Genomic DNA, 26,091 nt, shown 5'->3' with positions numbered 1-26,091 from the left:
CTTTGGGTTGTGAATTGCCTGCTGGAGCTTGATGATGCTTCAGAGATTTATTAAGCTGCTGTTGCCTTAATAAAATCTTCACCTTTGCCCAGCTCTCCAAACCTATACTTTCCTTAAGTTATGCAGGATTACAGAAGGACTTTATGGAAAATTACTCATATATCTTTTCAGGCTTGAGCCAGTTCCCATCTATAACATCTGTTGCCAGCTTTCTTCTCTATAACCCGAAACACAGAACTTCAACCTATTGCTAATGCTAATAGGCTCACCTTTTGGCTCTAGTTCTGTAGCTGGTTTGCCCAGGGTTTGCTTCCATTTATCATACTCTCAGCCTTGTGGAAGGTCCTTCAAGAAACTGCATTCTTATCCTCCAGGCTGGATATCGGAGCAGATAGAGAAATAAAGAATAGCTATCTGTTGCTATGAATATACTTCTGCAAAGCATAGATAGTTACTCCGTGGAAGGGCTTGGGTTTATCACTGGCAGAGACCCTTCCTGGAGGTTTCAGTGCTCTCCAAGTACCCTCCCACCCACCAAACAAGAGGTGCTTGCGTATTTTTGATGATGTGGCACAACCTTTTTTTTTTCTTTACCCATTGGCTTATGCTTTAGGCAGGAGGAGATGTTGAGATTTTCAGGTTGCTTTCCCATCCTTCTTTGCTTTGTCACAGAGATGATCTGTAAGCAATCCAGAAACATCCGTATGACTGCTGACTTCCCATGCCCCCTTGGCATTTTAACCAAGCTTGTGGGTTTCAGGTTCAGACATGAAGGTTTACTACAACTTTCTTCTGGTTTACTGCTTTCCTTCTTACATAGTCCTAAGCTCTACCCACTCAGCTATTCAGCAACCGTGTTAGGCATGCATTCATATGCATAAATATATATAGGGTAATACTCAGCAAAGCTTTTTGCCTGCTTTTTCCATAAATTGCTGCTTCTAGCCACCTTGCCTCTATCTTTGTTTTTTATCAGTGCTGTTTTACAGGTTATTTTTGCCTCCTTACTTTCAGAGCTTTTCAAAGGTGCTGATGAGTTGCCAGGTATAACTGCAAGTACATTGTTACTCCAGAGAGCTGCAGTACTCTGTTTTAGAAGTTATGAAAAGAATCTTTTATCTTAGGTTAGCAACTGGGAATTCAGATAATCAAGTAATCAGCATAATGGCTTTGGAATTATCACAAAAATCGGTCCTCCATGTCTCCCACTTTTCCAGTTTACTGCTAGTGAGCTACTGGTTTAATTGAAATTCAGCAATGCTGAATTTTTTTCATGATCTCTTGTGGATTTTAACCTTTCCCACAGTAGTCCTAGCCCAAAAGGGTTTCATTGCTCTCTGGGCATCTATCCTGCAGCTCCTGGCACAGTTCCCAGACGTGATGTGTTAGTGGAGATTTGAGGGGGGTCAATGGTGCCCATGGGATAACAGTGGGCAAGTGGCTTGTCTCAATGTGTCAGCTCTCAGGCTGGCATTGAGGCAGCTTATGAGGAAAGCCATTATGTCAACTGGCTGAAAGCACCTCAAATCCCAAAGTAATTAGCTAGCTGTGAAGGCATTTATAGTGAGGTGTGTGTAGGTGCAAGTTTGGGAGGGAGGGGACACAGCCATGGGCATGGAGCTTTTCTGGATGGGAAGTCTCTCTGACATTTATGCCCCTGCAGGTGAACAGGGTGTTTCTAAGCAGGATGCTTAAAATCTTCTAGGATTTCACCCCTTACAGAGCAAACCTGCATGTACATAGAGGACTGCCATGTGCATTTCAGCCTAGGAAGAAATAAGACCCTTTTTAGCTCCTGAGCACCTGCAGGAGCCCTGTGTGAACAGTGAGGATTTACCAAAAGCCATGCTAACCACTCCAACACAGCAGGGATTTTTTGGCTGTTTATTTGATGAGTGGTAGGATTTTAAAATATTCTGTATTTATTTCAAAAGCTTAATAGAGATAAATGCACTGGGAGAGTGCTCCATTGGGCAGGCCAATGGAGGGTATGACCACAAAAAGGAAATTGAATCTGCTGATTTGTCCTGATAGCACAATTATAGTCTATGTCTGGATTAGCTCAATTCCTCTGAAATAATGGAGTAGCATCAAATTTGGAGCATTTGACAGTATACTCCATCAGTTTCAGATTTGATAGCTTCATATTATGTGAGGAAAGAATCAAAGATGCCATCCATCCATTTTTTCTTGCCTTCCTACCTTGCAGACACTAAGTTTGTGAAGCATGCTGGGGAAAAACTAGAACAAGAAGGCAAGAATAATATATTTGATTTCAGAATTGAGATTTATAAAGCTTCGTGTCTCTACTTATCATTGATCAGATTAATGAAGCTGTAAAAATGGGAATATGTTGTTTTGCTCTGAGGGGCTAAAATTAAAAGATCTGGAAGTTGTAGAAATATTAAGGTATGATCTTAAACTACATGTGTGTTATAATAACATGTAAATACTGAAGTTTTCTGTGTACAGGATGGGGAAGGTTTCTGCTACACCATAGCCCAATGTCTTTTTTTTTCTCTACTTCAGGAACCCCAGTTTGGTTCTACATGCAAATTGCACCCATAAGAAATGAGCATGAAAAAGTGGTTTTGTTCTTGTGCACTTTTAAGGATATCACTTTATTCAAACAACCGATTGAAGATGATTCAACAAAAGGTAAATATGACATACACTATTACTTTTTTGTAAATGATAAATCACATGCTTGCGCTTAGTCCTGTGACAGGGACATTTCATGCTTGTGACCTCCGTCAGGAAGTATTTTGTGACCTGTCAGAGTTTCAAAGCCACTCTCCTAGATTATTGCTTAAAAATAGAATATAATAAATCATCATGAGTGGGAATTCCCCAATAATATTTTGCCAGAGTTAGAAGCCTTTGTAACTGTCTCTTTGTCATTTCGCTACTTCTTCTCTACAGTTTGCATTTGCTAAAAATTTCATAGTTTTGAGTAATTTTCATGCTGTGTTGTTCTGGGAGACCTTTCTCCTGAGGGACTGGTATTCTTTTCAGACAAAAAAAAGCCAATAAAAATTCAGCTCCTTTGTGTTGAGCAGTTGATATTTCCTTCCTTTCTCACTCTTGGAGGTAAACTGTGAAATAAACAGCCTGTTTGGGTCCTTTATTAGTGGTCAGCCATGATGACTCTGTAGTGGTGCATGTCGTAGATTTACTTATCAGCTGCTGGTGATAGTGTTTGTTGTGATGTACCTTGCTCTCATCACTGAAGAAACCATGGCCAGACCCTCAGCTTTCTACAAGAAAGAACTGGGAGGGAAAGGTGGAGGGGATATAGAAGCATCCTCTGCTTTGGTTTAAGATGTATCTTGTGTCAAGTTCACATATATATTGCTTTGGGTAAAATAGTACACATTCACATAAAGAAGGGCATTTATGCTACAGCATCTACATCCCATATTCTCTTGTAAGCTGCCTTCTAGCAGTTTATTCCTTGCTATATATTTCTCTTTGTGCTTGTAGAAGGCTTAATTTCTCACCAAGAGCTGTGTGTGCTCAAAACCATCTTCCTTAGAATAAACTTGGTGTTACTTAAATGCAAGCAGGATTTAAACTATTTTCTTATGGTCTAGATAACACTTCTTCTATGTGTTTGGATAAGTGAAAAGTAGATTTATAAAGGCAGACTTAAAATAAAACAAAAGGCCTCTCTTTGGGCTAAGAACAAGTACGAGATTCTTTTGTCTAGAGAGTATCACCCTTAAAGTTAGAAGACCCTGATATAGCATATCATAAGCCATCATAAGCTTTGCTGCCTCTACAGTTTAGTTAGCAACCTGCAAATGTTCCTTTAATTCACTTTCTTCTGCCTGGAAATAATTTAGATATTTTAGGATAAATACCAGTTAATTGAAATGCTTTAACTGTAGAGGTCTGAAATCATGGAACTGTCTCCTTGCTGTAGTATATATAGTATTTAGTGGGAGCTCATCAAGGAAAAAGCCAGTCATTGCAAGGATAGTTTTGTAGGATTTCCTATTTGATGCTAACTGGGGAGATCAAGATTTATCTCACATGGACCCAGCCCCTAGACCCTCTTCTTTCCCCAGCTCTGTCCCACTTTTTGCAGTACGTAGTTGCATTGAGCGTGTGCTTGCAGTAGGAGAGGGAAAACAGTCTGAAGGTGGTTCCCAAATGCAGAAAAGATGAATTTTGCCTTCCTTTGGGTTCTTGGCCTGGGAGATATGTACTTGGCTGTCTTCCCTTGGGAGTCAGGGGTGTGCTGGGGGACTGTCTTGTGGTTGAGAAGGAGCAGAATCCATCTGGCATCCATTATAGGAACAATATACATTCCTACAGGAGAGAGCAATAGCTGTGAAGTGCATAACTTGTGTACTGCTGTTCTCCAATGAAGGATGCTATTAGTTAAAATGCCAGGTCTTAATGATGAACATTGCAAAATATTGTCATCAGCAGCCAGAGAATTTTGACGGCGTGGTTAAAAAGCGCTTACAGTACAGACACATCTCTTAAATTTCTTTAAGGCATATGATTGCAGTCTTAAGGGTGTTTTGATTAGAGCATTGATTAACACTGATCAAGATATCCAACAGGTTCCATAATTACAAACCCAAAACCAGATTTTTCTTCTGCTTTTGCATAAATTAGAGCTTGTCTTTTATATTTTTTATATATATATATGTAATGATATTTGAATATTTGCACCATTTTACTACAAGGTTGGGAAAACAGCAGTATTGTATTACACTTTCTATTTCAACTGGGTGGATCTACGGAATCCCATGGCACTGGGATCACAGTGTTGTTTTGTCAGACGTAGTGCTGTGAGAGATGCATAATTCATTGTCCCTGCAGATAACATTACAATGTGCTTAGAAGCTGTTGGGCCACTTTCTGAGTTATACATTTGGTAAATATATACATTACAGTTTAGTGGAGAATTTTTAAACTTTCATAAAAAGCATTCCAGTAAAATATTGCTGTTGAGTTCTGGGATTTGTCATTGAAAGAACTGGTTTTTTTTGGTTTGTTTTTTTTGTTTGTTTGTTTTTTTTTAAGAGAAGGATGAAGGATTTTTTTCAGAAATTCTGCCAGGACTATGCAATACATAATACATAAGTAACTATGGTGCAGATGAGTTACTGTCTATTACTTATGGGAGCAGTAAATTTGATATAAAAAATTCAACAGAAATAAAATATTGATGTCATTATGCAATAATCTCTCAGTACCAATATATTCTACACTGTTCGAAGGTATGTTGCTTTGTTGGGAAGCTTCAGTATATCATGCTCCCAGAAGGCACAAGGATTTGGTATTTAAATCATAACAATGGGTGTACCTACACTGCAGGGTGTCTGTGTGTCCTTGCTCCTGGAGATAAATGGTTGGGTTGCCAGATCTGCTTGCAGCGGCTGCAAAGTGGTCAGCATCTCATGTAGACTTTGCAAGGGAACAGCAGTTTTGGGGAACAGGGAACACTGCTCTGGTGCTAAGGACGCTCAGTAGTGTTGAGGAGCTCTTCGTATTTGTGGAAACAGGACATAAAATAGTTATCTTACTACAAAGCTCATTGCAATGGAGAGTTGGGATTTTTTTCCTAAACTGAGCTTAAAAATATGCTTATTTACAGGCTCAGGACAAAAAATAGAGTTGACACCACAGGGATGAGCCCTGTGCAAGCAAGGGAAGTTAAGAGAGGTATGAGGCAGTATGACAGATGGTGTGTGTCTCTGCTTACCTGTGCACTCACCGTTTGCTGTGTGTTAATGCTGTCACAAAGGAGGAGAGGGAGGAGGGGGCTTTGCTTGCAGGAGGGAGTAAAAGTAATGAAAAATTTTCCTGGGTCACCCAGGAGACTCTGAATTTGCTGCAGTTCAGAAAGCTGTTGAATCTTATTGTACTGAAAGGGAGACTGGAGAAAAGGGATATTTAAAACCTGTTTGCCTCTAATAAAATATAGTGGCAGAGATCAAAACTCCTGTTTCTGAGAGGGTAGAGTCAGTTTGGCACAAAGGATTTGACTCTATTGTTTTCTTGATAGCTATATGGCATCTATTATCGCTGGGCAATGTGTGGGAGACCAGTGATGTATAGCAGTGTAACACTAACCAAAAAGTAGTGTTGTATCCTTGTAATGGAAAATTACTTGGAAAGTATCTAATCATTCAAAAGTGTAAAAATACTCTAGTGTCTCAGTAGAAGCAGTGAAGATGATAACGAAAGGAAACATGAGCCACCTGCTTGACTTGTTTGCTCCACTTTACTAAGTGGGTAAAGATGCCACTGGCAGTTGTGCAGGTCTGGAGGTAGGGAGAACACTCTCTGTTGGCTTAGTTTATGGTCTGTAGTGTTGCAGCTCTTGAATTGGTGACTGAATGAGCTGTGGATGGTGGCAGTGTGGAAGAAGAGGTGTGAGAATTAGTGATGGGGCAGAGGACTTGATAGGAGATGATGGCTGCACTTTGTGGTCACTGGGACGATGCCTTATTTTCCAGAGAAGGAGCTGTGCTGTTTGTTTGGGCTCTCTTTCTTTCCTTCTCTTGCTCCTCTTTGACAATGTGAATATTTGCCTGATCTTGATTCAGTACCAAGTAATAGGTACTGAATAGGTATGCCTGTGGTGGTATAGGTCCAGATCCCCAGGTGTCATGGCTGAATGCTTTACACAAGCAATGGAAGACCATTACAAGTGTATGAAAGAGTGCATTATGTATTTTCTTTCAGAGAATAAATCCCAAAGTATCTGCTTTTTTAATGTTTGTACCACTGTAGGGTCACAGTTGGATGCTTTTATCAGCTTGCTGTGCTTTTATTCTGTCTTTACCCAGTGGCCTTTTAAAAACATCTGAAGACTTTCAATCCCTCCAAAGACACAGTGGTAATAATCTTATTTGTCAGAAAAAAAATAGCCATTTTTCTGGGTCCTAACTGTTAGAAGAGCAAATGGGGCTACTTCAAATGCTAACGCCATTTGAAGACAGGAGTGCTGTAGATGATATTTAACTGAAAGTTTAAGGATTGAAAAAAAAAACATCATTTTTTTGGCTAATAGCTGAGTTTCACCTAGTTGTGCAATGGCTTTATACCTTTTGTTGTCATCAATAAAGAAAGAATTTCGTCCTGGAGGTAAACTTGCAAGGTTTTTTTTTTTTCTGCTAGGATTCTCACTGGTTATCTTGAGTCTCTTTTGAGTGAAAGATCATGCTTGTCACCTGCTGGAAGTGATTGGGAAGGACTGGTGAATACTAAATTAGGATGCAAAGATGTGTTAATGAGGCTTTTACAACTCAGAACCATGTGCTGTTAACAGATGGGATCAGGAGATGGCACAGTAGTATCCTGAAGCTGTGGTTTGTGTTTTTTTTTTTTTGTTTTTTTTTTTTGTTGGTTTGCTTCATGTTTGTTTGTTTTTCTTTTGTTTGTTCGTTCTGGTTTTTTTTGCGGGCTTTTTTATTTTTTCTTTCACTTGATCAAGCCAGACTTTGACAATCAAGACTGTCTGGGACAATGCTGCAATGCTCCCAGTGCTGTAACTCTCTGTGGTTATATAACTCTATGTAATGATGCAACTCTATCTCGGAGTGTGACAGGGCTATAAAAAGTGTAGTAGTTGCAGAAATATGCACTTATGCTTGCTAATCCTTACTAAACCTATAATTCTGATCCATTTTTATCTTTAATAAGTGCAAGTTATTAAGCATATATAACTAGTTGCACATGGGAACTTTTTTCCTTGAGGGGGTATCAATCCTGGTGATAATAGAAGAAGTAGGTGGAGGGATTAGAGCATGAAAATGAAGTTTCTACCTTTAGCTGAAGCACAGTGTACCCTGTTGAATACATCACCTTGACAGTAATCCATAACGGTAATTTAATAGGTCGCAATTTGGATATCTTTACCATGTTTTTATTGCACTTTTGCAAGGCTGTAATAACAAGGGTCTTGGTGCTATAGAGGCTCACTTGTTCTGGTTCTATTTCCTATTGCTCTGATCTGCAGAGTTTCAACCCCCAGTGCCTTCAGCCACAAAGGAAATCACCTCCTCTTTCCACTCTCCCCTGGGTCTAGAGTGCAGCATCTAGAGATACCTAGGTCTCGAAAAAGGACTTTGTGGGGGGTGACAAGAGAAGTGGTCATTTGCCAGCACATGTGTCAAGAGTCTTCCAGTGTCAAAAGTAGGAGGAATGATAAAAAAGAAATTCCATTGAAATAAAATCTAACCCTGTGAGAGACTGAATTAAATGGGAAACTGATCCTTAAAGCAGTAACTGTACATGGATATGCTTTCTGTGTAGAAAGCTGAACACTCATAAACAATATATAAAATGAACATAAATGTAGTAGAGCTGGAGAGTTTAAGAGTCTCCTCTCTATTTCACTAAGTTACTCCTCTGCTGAACCCATGAACTTGTAACTAAATCAACCCCTCCAGACAAATATCCACTGTTGACTTAAAAGTCTGAAGAGACTGAGGGCTCACCACATTCCTTAATATTTTTCTTGCTTTTTCATTGCACTTTTGGCTTTTAAAAAGTGTCATATTTAAATTAACCTTGCTTCAGCTTCTTGCAGTAGCACCTTACACATTTTTTTTTCCCCACTAAACTAAAAAAATCCCATTAAGACACTTACACATCTAATCAAGTCATTGCTCCACCTTAGAATCATAGAATAGTTAGGGTTGGAAAGGATCTTAAGATCATCTAGTTCCAACCGCCCTGCCACGGGCAGGGACACCTCACACTAAACCGTATCACCCAAGGCCTCGTCCAACCAGGTCTTGAACACTGCCCAGGATGGAGCATTCACAACCTCCCTGGGCAACCCATTCCAGTGCCTCACCACCCTAACAGGAAAGAATTTCCTCCTTATATCCAATCTAAACTTTCCCTGTTTAAGTTTTAACCCGTTACCCTTGTCTTGTCACTACAGTCTCTAATGAAGTGTCCCTCTCCAGCATCCCTATAGGCCATCTTCAGATACTGGAAGGCTGCTATGAGGTCTCCACGCAGCCTTCTCTTCTCCAGGCTGAACAGCCCTAACTTTCTCATCCCGTCTTCATACAGGAGGTGCTCCAGTCCCCTGATCATCCTCGTGGCCCTCCTCTGGACTTGTTCCAACAGTTCCATGTCCTTTTTATGTTGAGGACACCAGAACTGCACACAATACTCCAGGTGAGGTCTCACAAGAGCAGAGTAGAGGGGCAGGATCACCTCCTTCAACCTGGTGGTCACGCTCCTCTTGATGCAGCCCAGGATACGGTTGGCTTTCTGGGCTGTGAGCACACACTGAAGCTGGCTCATGTTCATTTTCTCATCAACCAACACCCCCAAGTCTTTCTCCGCAGGGCTGCTCTGAATCTCTTCTTTGCCCAACCTGTAGCTTTGCCCGGGATTGGTCTGACCCAGGTGTCGGATAAAAGTAAATTAATAAAGTAAATATGATAAAGTAAATTAGGTTTGCTCCTTAAGCGTCTGCCTGCCTGAATTTGGAGGTCTGGTGGTGGCAGATCTGCAGCCGTTTTAGCTGCACTTTAATCTAGCTCATTGGCAGCAGTAAGGATGAAGCCATGGTGTGATGGATTTCAGCCTTCCAGGTTCTCAGTCAGTTTCTGTGGCCAGTATTATAGGCAGGTGGGTTCACAGATAACTCCTCAATATTGCTGATTGCTCAGCCTCTCCAAGCTGTTGTATAGCCCCTCTTACATGTTGTATACCCAAGCAGTAGGCAGCTTTTTTGCCAAAGCAAACCACATACTGAATTGCTCATGTACTAAGATCTCTGGATTCTTTTCAGAACTATTCTTTGCATTTCCCCCTTCCATGCTGGAGATACAATTTGCATTGCTTTTGCCTAGATACCTGATTTAGCACTTAAAGCTTGTTTTAATGGCACATGCTGAGTTATCAAGCGCATCGTCCTGCATGACTGCCCTCACTACTGATTAACATTCCTCTATTCTTCCTGTCATCTTGGCATTTCATCAGTCATTTTATAATGACTTTCAAACCATAGAGAAAAGCACTGAATAGAAGGGGACTTGTCCACTGAAGGTCCAGAAGGCTCTCAGTAAAAATTTTTTACTATTTTCCACTTCTTCTTGTTGGGTATCTGCCAGGTAGCAAGTTCTTCATACATTTAACCTGTAATTTACTGAACTGCATAGTCTCAGTATTTTGTTGCGAGGGTCAATTCAGTGAAGATTACCATACAAGAGGGTTTGGCCAACCTGTGGCTCTCAGGTGGTTCAAATGCAGCACCAGGATGAGCTGATGTTATATGGTGAGCATTGTGGCTGTTCTGATTTGGGAGCTGTTGAGTCCTTGGCTGCAGGTGGGAGCTGTCCTGGTTTCAGCCACAACTGGAGCAAACCCAGGGCAGCTTTTGAGTTTTTCATCAAGTTGGTGGTCCACACTGCTGCCCAGCCCAGCCCCGCCCCAGCAAGGTAGCACTAGTACAGGGAGCCCTGGCTCATGCCTCTCTGGCGTACATCCTACATACACTCCAGCTCCAGCTGGCTGTTGCATTTAGCTTTCAGCTTTTTCTGTCAAGATGTTTGGCTGTCTTCCTGAACCAAATTTATACACTTATAAAATAATGAAATTAACATTGTGGGGCATTTTACATCATTCTCTGCTGACAGCCATTATTATGTTCCTTTCCTTTTCTTTTTTATTAAACATATTGAAACTCAGATCGACTTTTCTCTCATTTTGCCTGGCACTGAGATCAAGCTGAGCAACCTGTAATTGTTTGGGTCAGCCTGTTTGCCCTTTCTGTGTATGAGTGCAGAAAGCCTTCTCGTTGTACTCTGGAAGTTCTTTAAAAAGTTTGTTGTTACAGTAATAAATCTGGCCAGAGAAGGACTTTTTCCATATGTCTTTAGCTTTCTATGTCCATTCTCATAAGCCATAGTTTCTTATTCACTTGTTCCGTTTTTCTTTCCATCCCTGAGTGCTTTGTTGCATGCTGCTTTTTCATTTCATTTTCTAGCAGCTGCCCTCCTTTTGACTCTGAGCGTTTGGCTGGTGTAGTCCTTTTTCCTTAACCATTGAATGGTACCATTTTGCTGACAAACTTCTAAAAGGCAGTTGACTGACATTTGTACAACTTGGACTTTTTTGTTTGATGTGGTGGCAAATTTGCACCTTTTTTTTTTCTTAAATGCTTGTGGGAAATAAGCCCTTGGTGGCCCTATGTGTGTGTGTGAAGTTTAGCTGTAGTTGCAGAATGAGAAATTTAAGAAGTTGAGCACTGTCAATTTATGGCTATGTCAGAATTGAATTTAAGAATGCATCATATACCTAATGTAGTCTAGCGGTGTATAAATCTTAGCACTTTACATCAGTAGATCTCAAAATGGCTTGCAAAGTAGGTCATTAGCATTAGCTTCATTATAAGGAGAACAAACTGAGCTCAGAGAGGTAAAGTATGTCCAAGAGTACCTGTTAATTCTTCATCCATTTTGAGCTCCCCAGTGTTTGCAGTGGGTGGATGGTAACTGGGAATACAGCATGGAGCTAGAATGGAGGTCAGATGTGAAAGTTATCCAAGAGTGCAGTGCATTATCAGACAGTGCAATACATGGAATTTCAAATCAGGAAATTTATCCTAATATTTTGAATTACATTTGAGTAGACTCTGTGGTTCTTCAGTTCATAAATAGTTTTACTGCATCATGGGAGTGTTTGAGATTTGTTTGACTATTAGTCTATTTATTCAGGAATCCCATTCATTCCTCTCTCTCTAGAAAAGCAAAACCAGGATGATTAAGTTTTTTGAAGAGATAATGAGCTCTTTCAACCATACTTTACCTGCAATAAAGAGCAAACAGCCAGCTATTGTAATGATTTTACTGTCTGAACATCTAGAAGTAGTTGAGATTTGTAGATGCTAACTATTTGTGCAAAAGGATGATCCATGTTATCAGTTGAATGCCATACTGCCTGAGTGATGCTAGTTCTTTGCTTTTGTGGCTTAGTCATAGAGTATATATTATTTAAACTTTTTTTATGTCAACCATATTGTTCTTGTGAGAGGAGAGCAACAGCCTTTCCATGGTCTGGAGGTGTTCTTTATACTCCTGCAGGCAGGAATCCACATGAGCATCACTGTAATTGCCCTCTGCAGTTGTTTTTCATACAAAATATAATTCTTAACCCAAGTGTTTGCATTGAAGTCTAAGACATTAGATAGTCCCTGTTAAACTGATTTAAAAGACATCATTATTTCTGATCCTTTTAAGACCAGACAAACCTTGACAAAAAGGTTAATTGCAATCCAGTAGAGCTACGCTAACGTTTTATTAGGGGGCACTAGCCATGTCTAGATATTTCAGAGCAAGTGCACTATAAAGAACATTAACATCTCACCTTGAGATTTTAAACTCTTCATAAACTCTGATGTATTAACGTAGCTTTAAAATAACAATGCAGTTTATGTGCTAGAGATTTTATATATATATATATATATATATATATATATATATATATTTTTTTTTTTTTTTTAACCTGGCTGCTAGCTCAGTGGCTAAGTCTGTATTCAGACCTGTAAACAGATCCAGTCAGAGAGACTGCAACTTTTCAACGCCTAATTGGATTTGAAGGGGTTTTTGTCTTGAAGATACTTAAGTTTGAAACTATTTGCTGTTATCTTTGAAGGTATTGGGTGTGCCTATTAACTACTGGGAAGGTGTCTTAAACACTAGTGGAGCAAAAATAATTTAGTACTCCCTCTTTTTTCTTTTCGGATAAACCTTTGGCCCAGCTGTTGTGTGAAGTATTCCACCAAGTCACTCCCAGCTCAGTTAGCCCCCCAGAGGGCTGTCAAATTGGCAGCCCAAATTAGAGCATCAGAATATCTTGTGGATATAAAATATTTAACTATGACTAGAATGTATGGAGGAAATAAAAAACAAGCATGCTTGCAAGGGTATTGTTCCAGCTGGGCCAAGGCAGAGACTAGTTCACATCTATCAGAATGCTTGCCATCTTCAAATCCTATTTTCATAACTGTATGGAACTGTTAAACCTTCATCTTCAATTTATTGAGAATGTGGGAATTTTATTTGAATAAGGGATCAGACCAGGGAAATATTTTGCTAGGCTCTTGTTCAAAACCAGACCTTTGTTTTGAATCATGAGAATGAATGCAGATCATGAAGGTGGTGTTTTGGTTTTGGTTTTTGTTTAAAAAAAGGTCACAAATACTTCTGTTTTTTTCCATGAATCAGAAAGTAATTAAAGAGGACCAGGGACAAAAATCATTTTATGTGTATGTTATTCCAGAATTTTACTTTGAGGTAGTTAACATCTTCCTCTGAAATACTCAGTTGAACTTCTTGTAAGGAGAAGCAGCTGCTGGCCTGATTTGGTGTGTGAGCTGATGATGTTGCCCTTTCCTAAGAATTTGAGTGCAATGGCGCAAGTTCAAGGTATTGTTTTTCAAGTGGTGCCTTGGAAGTAAAACAGTCCAGATAAGATGAAGAGAGCATCAGAAGTGTTGCTTTTACCTCTTGTTTTCTTCCCTCTCTTACACCTGCTATTTGTGCTGCTCCTTAACTCCTTCCATATAGAAAGTATCTATGATATCTATGAGGACAGGCAGTCACTAATACATGGGATAAAATTGTCATTATTTTCAATTCTCTCTATAGAGGAAAAGAAGGGAGAATCATTTGAAGAAAACATTGACAGCAGTGTGCAGCTATGCAAATTTTGCCTGGTCTGTTTAAACATACACATTGGTTTTAAATATAATTCTGAACTTATCTAGTCTACAACAAGGTCAAGAAACAGAGGAATGCATTCTACACAGATTATTTCAGACATGAGGAAGCCTGTATACATTTTCACCTTCCCACTCATATCCCAGCAACTTGCTGTTGCTATGTTTTTAATTCTCTTGAGTTGTAATAGGAAACAAAAGAACTTGGTACTTTTTCACACTATTGCAGATGGATAGATTGGAGCAGGTAGAATAATGCTCAACTTTGTGCTGAATTAGAAAAAAGCCGTGCTAGTGTATTCCGTTCTTCCAGTTTCCAGAATCATGTCATTCACAGGGCTCAAAGAAATGTGAAAATGTGAAGTCTGTAAATGAGGCTGGAAGGGTTTTTGCAAAAGGTCTGCTCTAGCACAAAGCAAAGCTTTGGTCTTGGTGGACAAAGAATACAATGAAATGGTTTGCCTTGTGAAAAGAAGAGGTCAGACCAGATGAGCAGAGTGGTAACCTTGAATACTTCTTTCTTTCACATGACACTGGTGATCTCAAGGTAGAAAGAGAGTATTTGAAAAAGTCATAGTTCTTCCTTTTTATTTTTACAGCAAAAGAATTGTTGTTTGATAAGTCTTGCTCTTCCATCTCCTTGTAGTACATCTTCCCCAGCTTCCCCAGGCTTTCTGTATTTGCAGTTAATATTTTTCTTACCAAAGACAAAGACAAGTGGTTTCTCACCAGTTTTGCTTTTACAAGAGGAGAGGTATTTTTAAAACCCATATTTTTGTGAGTGGTCTCAGTCTGTGAAGAACCATGGGAAAGGATTTCAAGAGACTACATGAAGCCATCCCCTATTATTGCCAGATCCTCATCTAATCACTGTACAAATCCATGCCCTAAATCTCAGAAAATAAAGTAAACATTGAATCATTAACCATCAGCCATCAAAAAGGTCACAGAATCATAGAATGGTTGAGGGTGGAAGCTTCCTCTGTGGTCATCTTGTCCAATCCCCTTGCTCAAGCACGACCCCCTATGACCAGTAGCCCAGGACCATGTCCATACAGCTTTTGAGTATCTTGGGGATGGAGACTCCACATCATCTCTGGGCAGCCTGTGCTACTGCTCAGTCACCCTCACAGTAAAACTGTTTTCTGGTGCTCAGACAGAACCTCGTGTTTTGTTTTGTTCCCATTGCCTCTGGCCCTGTCATTGGGCACCAAAAAGCCTGACACTGTCCTCTTTGCGCCTTTCCTCCTGGTATTTATATATATTAATATCTGTCCCCCACCCCTGAGCCTTTTCTTTTCCAGGCTGAACAGTCCCAGCTCTCCCAGTCTTTCCACATAAGAGAGATAATCCAGTACCTTAGTTATCTTTGTGGGCCTTTGTGACTCCCTTTAGTATGTTCATGTCTCTCTTGTGCTGGGGACCCCAAAACTAAGCACAGCACTCCAAGTACTGGCCTCACCAGTGCTGAGTAGATGGGAAGGGTCAGCTCATTTGACCTGCTGGCAGTGCTTTGTCTAATGCAGCCAAGGATGCCATTTGCCTTCTTTCTAGCATGGACATACTGCTGATTTGTGTTCACTCTGGTCCACTAGGATCCTCAGGTACTTTTCTGCCAAGTTCCTTTCCAGCTGGATGGCCCTCAGCACATCCTGGTGCACGGAGTTGTACCTCCTTAGGAACAGGACTTTGTACTTCTTGTTGAACTTCATGAGGTTCCCGTTGGAGTAGCTGACAAAGCTGGGATGTGACAAATGAAGGTGCTCGGGACTGAATCCAGCAGTTTAGCTGTGGTGGTTTTGGCTTTGCTGAGTGCTTTTCAGTCAATCTTGTATCAGCTCTGTGGGGCAGGGTGAAAAAGGAAAGCTTGGGGAATGGCCTGAATTCATCCCCATGAACCACACGGAAGCGTCTTTCCAGGGGAAGAGGACACTGAGTGTGTGCACGTGTGTGAACATGCCTGCCCGGGGCCTGGAGGTGGGTAACCACCTTCCCAGAGGTGAGCTGCTCTTTTTCTCTCACTCTTGCAGTGTGTTTGTAGTGTGCCAAACATGGCATGCTACAGACATGCAGTGTGTTTGTAGCTGGATGCATGGTGGCCTCCAGCAGTTATGAGGAATGTCGAGGCAGAGCTGCCATGGTGCTGTTACCATGCTCAGTTGACTCTTTGAAATCACTGGCTAAGAACAGTTCTGACTTTTGTCTTAAAGCTGTCTCTTTGCCACAGTTTCATAGACAATTAGGAAAAAGAAAGCCACATCTTTTTTATCCTACAAATTAATAGTTCATACTCAGATCACTATAGTCTCTCTTGACCTTGTTTAAATACAGAAAGTACACGTTCCTAATTGGATATCCCTGTTAGCTCAAGAAGCATAAGGCATATCCAAAGTTCACATTTAAGGTTTAGATGTGAAAAGTTAATAAAATACTTCTTTTTTTTTTTTTTTTTTTTTTTACCTTTTCCCAGTGCATTTTTTATGTGCATTTTTGAGGTCATATATAAATATCCTGACACAAATGCTTTGTGCTGAGCTGGTTGTGGGTCATGATGTTTAGATCTGTTTTGATTATTAAAGGATGAATAACGGATTTACGTTTGTGTGATCAAGATATATATGTGGTAAATTGCAAAACCAAATTGTAAACTATTTTATTCTTGAAGTTCTATTGTCTTGTCTGCTCTATGCTCTTCATTTTATCTACCGCAGGGCTTCCTTTAACTTTCCGAGTCCGTGACTCCTACCAGACAACAGGCATTTAAAAATAAACCTAGCTAACAGGAAACACAACATTTCTATTTCTCAGCTGTGACATTTCCCCCAGTTTTCACATACTCAGCATTCAAATTAAAAGTAATGCCTTCTCCCGAACCCATTTCCTGTCCATAAGTTGTTTGACATTTTATACACACCTGTGTAGTAAAATACCAGGTTATACCTGCCTAAACCAAGTGTTGAGCGTATCCTTCAGTGCTCCTGGTGAGCCATGTCCTTCCTGTGGATACATGGATTTTCAGTTTTCCTGCTTAACACCAAGGTGCTACGCTGTTTAAACCCCTGGTGTTTTCTTTGCTACTGCGGGTCTACCTCATCCATTGACGCATCACTCCAGATGTCATGTTTGAGTGTTTTCCCAGCAGGAACGATGTGATGTCACATTTCCAGGTCGATGCTACCGTCAGTAACAAACTCTTTCTAAATGTTGCACAAAAAATTCCCTAGGGCCTGCCCAGTGTGTAGGTCTCAAGCTACCATTAAGGCAGCTGTTTATCATTAGTTTAACAGCTAAATGTATTTCTTGATGCCATTTAAAATCTAGGACTTAATCTGTCTTTAAAGTCTTAATGATTTTTATTTTATTTTTTTTTAATTCTGAAGTGTTGCTCTTGATGCAGTCCTGAATTTTGCTGATTTTGGTTGTATTATTTTTGTTTTTGTCCCTGAAATCTAGTTGGGGTAAGAAACAGTAAAGACTTCAGGATCAGACTTTTGGGGCTGCTCCAGTGGCCCTGAATCAGCAGGAGCCTTTCTGTAGCTGGGGAGGATTTTACTTCAGCAGGATTTACAGACTTGGGAATACTTTGCATTAACTTCAGTGGCTTAGAATTAGCTTTCAGCCCCAGAAGGCTGAAAGCACAATGTGATCCCTCTAACACAGTGTCTCCAAAAGGCAGAAGAAAGAACGAGCCAGAGCATTTTGATTTCACTAAGATTTACTTGTAGTTGCCTTGAAGCAGGGGTATTTTTCCTCTTTTGCAAGTCTTAAAGCCTGGAGTCTGATGCTGTTCTGTGCAGCCATTTAGAGCAACTATTCAAGTCTGAGACTTAATATCCATAAACATGAAGGAGATTTACTAGCAATGAATGAGGTCTGAGTACTTCTGACAGGATTTCCTTCTTCCCTGCAGGTTGGACGAAATTTGCTCGGCTGACGCGGGCCCTGACAAACAGCCGGAGCGTACTGCAGCAGCTAACGCCAATGAACAAAGCTGAGGTGGTGCACAAGCACTCCCGGTTAGCAGAAGTAAGTGGGGCAGATACCAGTTTGCTACTTTTGTAAGGCAGGAAGAGATGGGGAAAAAAGCCCTAATACCCATTAAGAAGAAATATTTTTAAAGGAAAATATTTCCGAACCCTGATTTTTTTTTCAGCATCCCTTCTGCTCATCCTAAGCAGCACTATGTGCCAAGCCCATGTTTCTGGGACAGGTTATGTTCTTTCAGTCATGAAAACAGTCTCCATAGGTCATTTTACCTACACTGCCCTATTTCTGTGGATGCAGTTCTCAGTTTGCTGCCTGTTGTTTAACTTGGGGTGTGCAGTGTGCTGCTCTACAAACTGTTTCACAGTGACATGGAACCAAACTTGACATCTTTGAGCCCTGTGGATGGTCGCTTACTCTCCCAGGGAAATGTTTGATGAACCTCTTTGGAAGTATCCCTGTCTAGGTCCATGGGCTTGTGCAAGGCACACTGACTACATATGTACCTTAATCTCAACTTTCTTGCAAAGTCATTCCTGCAATATTTTGCTCATCACTTTTTTCTTCAAAACTGATGGAATGAACTCTTTGGCAGGTTGCAAACATCTCCTTAACAATGCAGATGGTGCAACAAGTGAATGCCTTCAGGTTAACTGATGAAACAGAGGTACTGCATTCATCTTCATGTACATTGGTAATGAAAAACATATGGGTCAAAATATATGGTCAGAATGTATGGTTTACTGAAAATGACAGCCCTAGACACATCATGCCAGAGAGTTTGTTTTGGGTTCAATGCTAAGAACTAGTAGCAACTTTAAATGCTTTGGGTTTTTTTCATTCCCTTTATGGCTTTAGTGGACTTCAATAATAAAGGCACTAATTAAAATCAGAATGGAAACCCATAGTTTTCAGGTGTTTGGCAGTGTGGTATTTCCCCTTGAATTACCCTGTATCAATAACTTGGATGACTGCTGAAGCTACTCTCACATCTTGCTTTTCTAATTCATGACATTTCAGTGTTCTGTAAATCCAGTTACATCCATTATTGGTTTAATGTAGAGAAGGGAAGACTGGAAAAGATATGGTAACATTATTCAAATAAGTCTAAAGCAGTTACATAGAATGAGGGAGGAAATTGTTCACCAAGACCACTATAGCTAGAGAAAAAGTAATGGCATTAAGTCACGGTAAGTAGGATTTAGATTGGGCAATAAGAAAAGTTCAGGTAAGGGAGAAAGTTGTACTCAGGAATAGGAGGGAGAAAGTTGCTTGAAGAGTGTGCAGTCTTCTCTTACAAGTTGCTTAGAGCTGCAGACTGCTTTCTAGGCAAAGTGCTGTGAGGAATGCAGACTGAGTGGAGTTATACACCATCATGGTACAGGCCCCACTTTCTGTACTCCTGTGTCTGAGGAGAAGCATTGTCACAGTTCATCCCTTGCAGTACTGCCCACTTTCATCAGCCATAACTATTATCAGCCATTTTCATTAGTTGTCAATAAGAATAATTCAGAGAGTCTAACGAATGCAGCTGACTAACACGACATTGTGTATTCTTTAGTCATTTAAAATTAAAAATTCATGCAGCATAAAAGAAATAATCATTATAGTTCAGTGGTCTCCACAGCCACTTGCTGCCCACTCACCATGTCAAACTCAGCATGAAATTATGTTAAGAATACTAATTATGCTTTTACAGTATCATGGGTACTCCTAAGCACTCCACCACCGGAGGCATAGGGAACTATCAAGCATATGTTCATTACATTTGGCTTGAGCCCTAAGTAGCTTTTTATTCCAGCTATAGTGAGGCTGTTTCCAGCTTCTGCCCCAGTGAACAAGGCAGGAAACAAATAGGTCTGGAGAAACTGAGGAATAAATCCCAGTCCTGATTTATCATGCCAATAAAGTGTTGACCACAGATGAGCCCAAAGACATAACTGGCAATAATGACCAGATTATGAGTCAAAGCCAAAACAGTGTGTTAAATGCAGGGTATTATTTTGGCACAAAGGCTGCTGTGAAAAAATGACTGTATTGATCATTGCTTTTATTCCAGGGAAGGACCCATCAATCCAGCAGCAAGTTCAGTGCGCTTCAGTGGCCAGCTAAACCTTTCCAGTTGGTGGTTGTGGGAGCACTGTTAGTGAGCCTTGCCCTGGTCACTAGGGAAGGAGCACCTGAAGGTTGATATTTTTATATTACCAGATGTTTGGCATCTGTGAGGGTCTCTGGCAAGTGCTGTTGGGACCACACTGCTCAGTGTGTGTTGCTGTTCATCTGGAGCTCAACCCATGGCATAGTGTTACATTGAAGCTGTTGTGATATGAGGCTGTTGGCAAAGGGAGCAGCCATGGTCTCCTGGAGGTCTTTGCCACACTCTCACTGCTGCCTCTGTGGTGGGTCTAGTGGTTTTCTGGCTACAGGATAATTTTTGCAATTCAGCTGACTCTGTAGAAAACAAATTGCTAACTAATGTAACAATAAGTTAGTTTTTCATCATGTCACAGAATCACAGAATCACAGAATCCTAAGGGTTGGAAGGGACCTCAAAAGATCATCTAGTCCAATCGCCCTGACAGAGCAGGGTAACCTAGAGTACATCACACAGGAACTTGTCCAGGCGGGCTTTGAATATCTCCAATGTAGGAGACTCCACAACCCCCCTGGGCAGCCTGTTCCAGTGCTCTGTCACTCTCACAGTAAATAAATTTTTCCTGATGTTCACATGGAACCTCCTATGCTCCAGTTTACACCCATTGCCCCTTGTCCTGTCACTGGACATCACTGAAAAAAACCTAGCTCCATCATCCTGACACTTACCCTTTACGTATTTGTAAACATTGATGAGGTCAACCCTCAGTCTCCTCTTCTCCAAGCTAAAGAGACCCAGCTCCCTCAGCCTCTCCTCATAAGGGAGATGTTCCACTCCCTTAATCGTATCTGTGGCTCTGTGCTGGACTCTCTCCAGCAGGTCCCTGTCCTTGAACTGTGGGTCCCAGAACTGGACACAATATTCCAGATGCAGCCTCACCAAGGCAGAGTAGAGGGGGAGGAGAACCTCTCTTGACCTACTAACCACCCCCCTTCTAATGCACCCCAGGATGCCATTGGCTTTCTTGGCCACAAGGGCACATTGCTGGCTCATGGTCATCCTCCTATCCACCAGGACCCCCAGGTCCCTTTCCCCTTCACTACTGTCCAGCAGGTCAGCCCCCAACCTGTACTGGTACATGGGGTTGTTCTTCCCCAGATGCAAGACTCTACACTTGCCCTTGTTGAATTTCATCAAGTTTCTCTCCGCCCAACTCTCCAGCCTGTCCAGGTCTCGCTGAATGGCAACACAGCCCTCTGGTGTGTCAGCCACTCCTCCCAGTTTAGTATCATCAGCGAACTTGCTGAGGGTACACTCAGTTCCCTCATCCAGGTCTTTGATGAAAATATTAAACACTATATGTCACTTTAACCAACTTGCTTTACAGGTCTTGATCACTAAAACTGACTTTTTGGAGGGTGGGATCAGGTAGGCAGAAGCAGGTTTGCATCACATGAGGTTACAGCCTGTCACTGGGACAGATTAGGCATGGTGGGAAGCCACATCCTCCAACACAGAATGAGAGGGGCTGCTGTTGTTGTCCCCTGGTGATTTCTGAAGAACACATTTTCAATAGAGCCAGACTTTTACTACCTGATCTCAGTGACAGCTTTCTCATCTTAAAAATAAGACTGCAAAGAATTAAGGGAGAATCCGTATGTGTGGTACTTTCATGTTCTTAGTTGTTGTGCTGTTTATTCAGAGCCATTAGTCTTCTTCATCGAGGAAGAATCCTGTGTTTGATCATTTTTACATATATGGGACTGTGTTTTGCAATCTAACTGTCCCTGCTTCAGTACGGGACAGGTATAGGGCTGAAATGAGATTTAAAGTTGCTGGAATGATTCATTTTATCCCATACAGTCTTGAGATCCCCCAAAGTAAAAGGTGTTATTAGTTCCACAATACACATGAATCTTTCAATTGTCAGTGCAATATACCGCCACGTGCATTCCTTCGTGCTTTTGTTTCTTGTCTTGAACTGAGAAAAGAGGTAATTAGATTAGCTGGGAGAAATGTCTTAAGTGAATTTGGCTTGGTTTCTATGAAATGTTTCCAATACCACATTTTACAAAAGTGCGCATCTAGGAGATTATAGGCATGCAAAAAAGAAAAGTAATTACAAGAAATAAAAGAGAAGCCACTAGTGATATTGAGCTTGTAAGTGCAACAATGTTTTGAAGAAAATGAGAGGGAAACATGATATTGCTAGGGTGTTAAGACAGAAATTGTGCATGCAATGCTTCATTTTAGAAGGAGGTCAGCCAGCAAAGTTGAAGTCTGGTTTACCTTGATACGCTATTGTTCTGGCACAACAGTGGTTTAAAAAAGAGGTCAGTCATGAAGGGCTAGTCTTGTAACACTTACAAAGGTGAATGGATACACATATTCATAACTGCGAAGTATAAGCTGGTATGTCAGTATGCACAACCTGTTTATGGAACCCCTCTGCCCTTGCTATTGGGATGGTTTTCCTTTCAATCAGTCCATATGCAAAAGCCTCCCTTTTTGCAAGAATTTCCTTAGATTCTATGTTGTTCCCATGCACCGGGTGATAGCTGCCTCCACACACTCTAAATAAATCAAATCATTTAGAACCAGCGGGTTGACTTGCAATGTCCAATGAACACAGTCACATCTTTGTGCTGCTCCTTACAGAAATCCATAAGCCCCCTTATTGGAGTATATTAATTGAAATCAGTAACATTTTCTTTTCTGTCCTTTACAGGTTCTCCAGCTGGGATCTGATATTCTTCCTCAGTACAAGCAAGAAGCTCCAAAGACTCCACCACACATTATACTACACTATTGTGCTTTTAAGACCACTTGGGACTGGGTCATTTTAATTCTAACCTTCTACACGGCAATTATGGTTCCATACAATGTCTCCTTCAAAACAAAACAGAACAACATTGCCTGGCTTGTGCTGGACAGTGTCGTGGATGTTATTTTTTTGGTTGACATTGTTTTGAACTTTCATACAACCTTTGTTGGCCCTGGTGGAGAGGTTATCTCTGATCCCAAACTCATAAGGATGAACTACCTGAAAACATGGTTTGTGATTGATCTTCTATCCTGTTTACCGTATGACATCATCAATGCCTTTGAGAATGTGGATGAGGTAAGTGATTGTAGTTTTAATTCGGAATTAATTTAAGGGCATGCCCCCTGGCATCTGGCAGCAATAATATGCAGCTGCGAAGGTCTGTTTAAATGTGCAGGGATAGACAAAAACTGCTGGTCTTTAGCTATGCAGAATTCCTGTGTTGAAGAGGAGGTGTCTTATCACTTCAGCACCATGTGTGTATGTGTACATTAATGCATGTGGGTTTTAGAATGACTTGCTTGTCTTCCAAACACATTGTTGCATGTCCATATCAAAATGGTCTGGACCAGTTGGTATGTCCCCCTGTCACAGCCTCCCTTTTCATACCCAGCGATTGCCTTTATGCAATTCTTAGAATCATAGAATAGTTAGGGGTGGTAAGGACCTTAAGATCATCTAGTTCCAACCCCCCTGCCACGGGCAGGGACACCTCACACTAAACCATCTCACCCAAGAAATTCTAATCCATTGCAAGGCAGACTAATATGACTTGACATAAATCATAAATTAACATTATCTAGGTGTTCCTGCTCCGGCAGGGCGATTGGACTAGATGACCTTTTGAGGTCCCTTCCAATCTCTAGCATACTGTGTACTGTGTGTGTACTGTGTGTAAATAATCAAAACTCTGTATCTGCTCTGGCTGAAGCTGGTGGCAGGCTTGCCACTAACTTACTTACGCAAAAGTAGAGAATGAGGATTTTTAAAATCCTGCGCTAGGGTTAGTTTTTGAAACATGCTGTAACTTTTTTTAATTTGTGATATATTTTTAAATGTCTAATTGAGAGGGAGATTTATCTCTTATTTAAAAAAAAAATGATCTTGAGCTATAGCTGAAATTTTAGAAACTGAGGAGAGAAAACATAAATATCTTAGACACCGAATTAAAGCTTAACTGCTAAATGTTATTAACATTTATGAAATCAAGCTTGCAGCCTGACATAATAGAGAAAACAAGCAATAACTATGACAAATAATGCATGCACAAGTCACTGCAGAGAAAATTAATTACTGAAAGGCAACTATAATGGCATTAGGACTTGTTTTAATTTTTCTCTAGAGCCTTTTATCTTTAGGGCTATAAACAGACAAAAAAACCTTTGCTCATTTTTTAACATTTTTCCATTTTTTTCTAAGAACACTGTTGAGTGGTTGTTTTGTTGGTTTATTTTTTTATTCTCAAGTTCTGCGGTTCTATATCTTCACTATATAAAATCTACATTCTTATTTTTTTAATGCAGACTTTGGAGCAGGTTTTGTAGAGCTCCATTAAAATTCCATCCCTGTCTCTGTGTTGAGCACCATCTTTTGACATTGTTCCATTTTATTTATAGCAAATATGACAGAAGTGATAATACTTGCTGCTTAAATGCAAGATCATATGAGGGCTGCCCGTCTGGAAGCAGGATGTACAGTCAGGCTGTGTAAGGAGGTGGTATTATCAGGGTTGTCAATATAGTACAACTATTTAAGATAACCAATTTCAGACTAAGAGGAACCTGATTTTTATAAAAATGCAGCATTGTCTCCAGATTTTCATGCTTTACTATGTAAAACAAATAAAAAAATTCTGTGTCCAAACAGTACAGATTTGAACGATGAGTTAACTTCTTTCTCTAACATATAGAGAGGAAATAAACCATCTGCAATACTTGTGACAGTGAAGAGAATTGCACGCATGATGCATTATAATTGAGGTATGCTTAAAGTGGCAAACTTTAACCAGATGTAATAACAATAACAAGATAACAGGGATCCTAAAGCTGTGATCAGTTTCTTTCAGACAAATGAAATACGAAGTCCTTTTTACTAAGAGAACCCATAGTACCATTTCTTTCTTATGAAACTGTGTGTCATGGCTCTTGAGCCTGCAGCAAACACTGGAGTATAATTGCTTATGTACTTGATTTCAAAACCCTCCAACTCCAGTTTTCCCTAGTGCCTGTAAAGAATTGATTTTGAAGAAAGGTGTGTAAACAGTCAGTCTTTCCCTCTTGGGTATACATTTTCCTTTTTTTCTTTCTTCCAGGGGAGATATATTTTTATATATATATATATTTATATGCCTTCATTTGTGACATTTAAGTCTTTTGAGCTGATGGGTGTGTCCTGGATGGTTGTAGTTATAAGTGCTCTTTCTTCATATGGCTTTTAGCATTTATTTTAACTGGTACTTCTTTTCCTGGATTTAACCTTTTGCCCCACTAGCAGCTCAAACACTGCTCATAGGTAAAGAATAAGTATATCAATAATGTTAATTTGAAGAAATACTCTGATTTAAAGGAGAGTATTCCTCATTAGAAGGTGTTTCCTCCTTAATGCAAGTAGAAGTGAGAAGAGCTCTTTTAGCCCTTGATTCTGGTAAGTTTTAGCTCTTTATATTGCCCCTGGGTGTTTGATGAGAGTATTCGTCTTTACCATTAAAATTGGTGATTGTGGCATTTCAAAAGTTAACAGAAAATCAGAGCTTAGTGGTAAAGACCTCGGGGGCAGGTCCCGATGATATGGTGGTGAAGGATGGACCCAAATCAGAGTGAATAGCCCTAAAAGCCAGCTGAGTGAAAGATTATTTTCCAGATTTTCCTTGTGTGTCCTACCTTCATCCCTTTTTCCCCATGAAGCATGAAATGCACTCTTGTTAGTTGTTAAGGGACAGGGTGAGTAGGGGTGCATGCCACTGCAAGCCGTTTCTTTCCTTCCCTGTAGGCAGGTCTCTCATAAAGAAGGCTATGGCTGAGGAAGTTTGTGTTTGTTTCTCTCAGTTATAGATGGAGAGTACCATATGTGATACAGGTGCTTGAAGGTTCTCACTCAGAGCCTGCTGAATCATTGTATAAGATGCCTTATGCACTTGAGTACTATTTTATGAAGTCAGAATTAAGGAGATTAGTCAAAAGATTAAAATAAAAAAAGGAGTTTGAAAAAGGGAAATTTGAGTTTCTTTACTGAGAGTTGAAGTTCTTCAAATGCAGTTAGTCTTTGCTGGAATAAGAACAGTGCCATTTCCATCACAGAAAACATTAGGCCAAGGCTGGAGTGTTGTGAAATTCCCACCTGAGGCAAACATGACTGTATATCAAAGTTATTTTGTGGTGACTGGATGCAGAGCCCCAGTAGAAGGGTATGATGGAAAGGATTATAACACACAAACAGAGAACTAGGAGGATTAAAATGATCTGAGGTAGAATTAGAGGT

General features: G+C 40.4%; 1 protein-coding gene across 1 annotated transcript in view; it reads left to right on the top strand.

Annotated features, from left to right (window-relative positions):
• Window positions 1-26,091, top strand: part of KCNH5 (potassium voltage-gated channel subfamily H member 5) — a 159,102-nt gene that overhangs the window by 21,812 nt on the left and 111,199 nt on the right. The window contains exons 4-6 of the mRNA XM_057416066.1: window positions 2,530-2,658; window positions 17,622-17,737; window positions 22,519-22,911. Of these exons, the coding sequence (XP_057272049.1) occupies window positions 2,530-2,658; window positions 17,622-17,737; window positions 22,519-22,911 (638 nt within the window). The remainder of the gene's footprint in view (window positions 1-2,529; window positions 2,659-17,621; window positions 17,738-22,518; window positions 22,912-26,091) is intronic.

This window comes from Pezoporus wallicus, unplaced genomic scaffold, assembly GCF_028554395.1.
Source record: "Pezoporus wallicus isolate ANWC-B61680 ecotype Strahan unplaced genomic scaffold, APGP_CSIRO_Pwel_v1 scaffold_2146, whole genome shotgun sequence".
NCBI lineage: Eukaryota > Metazoa > Chordata > Aves > Psittaciformes > Psittacidae > Pezoporus > Pezoporus wallicus.
Note: the sequence above shows the minus strand (reverse complement) of the source record. Positions and strands in the feature narration are given on the sequence as shown.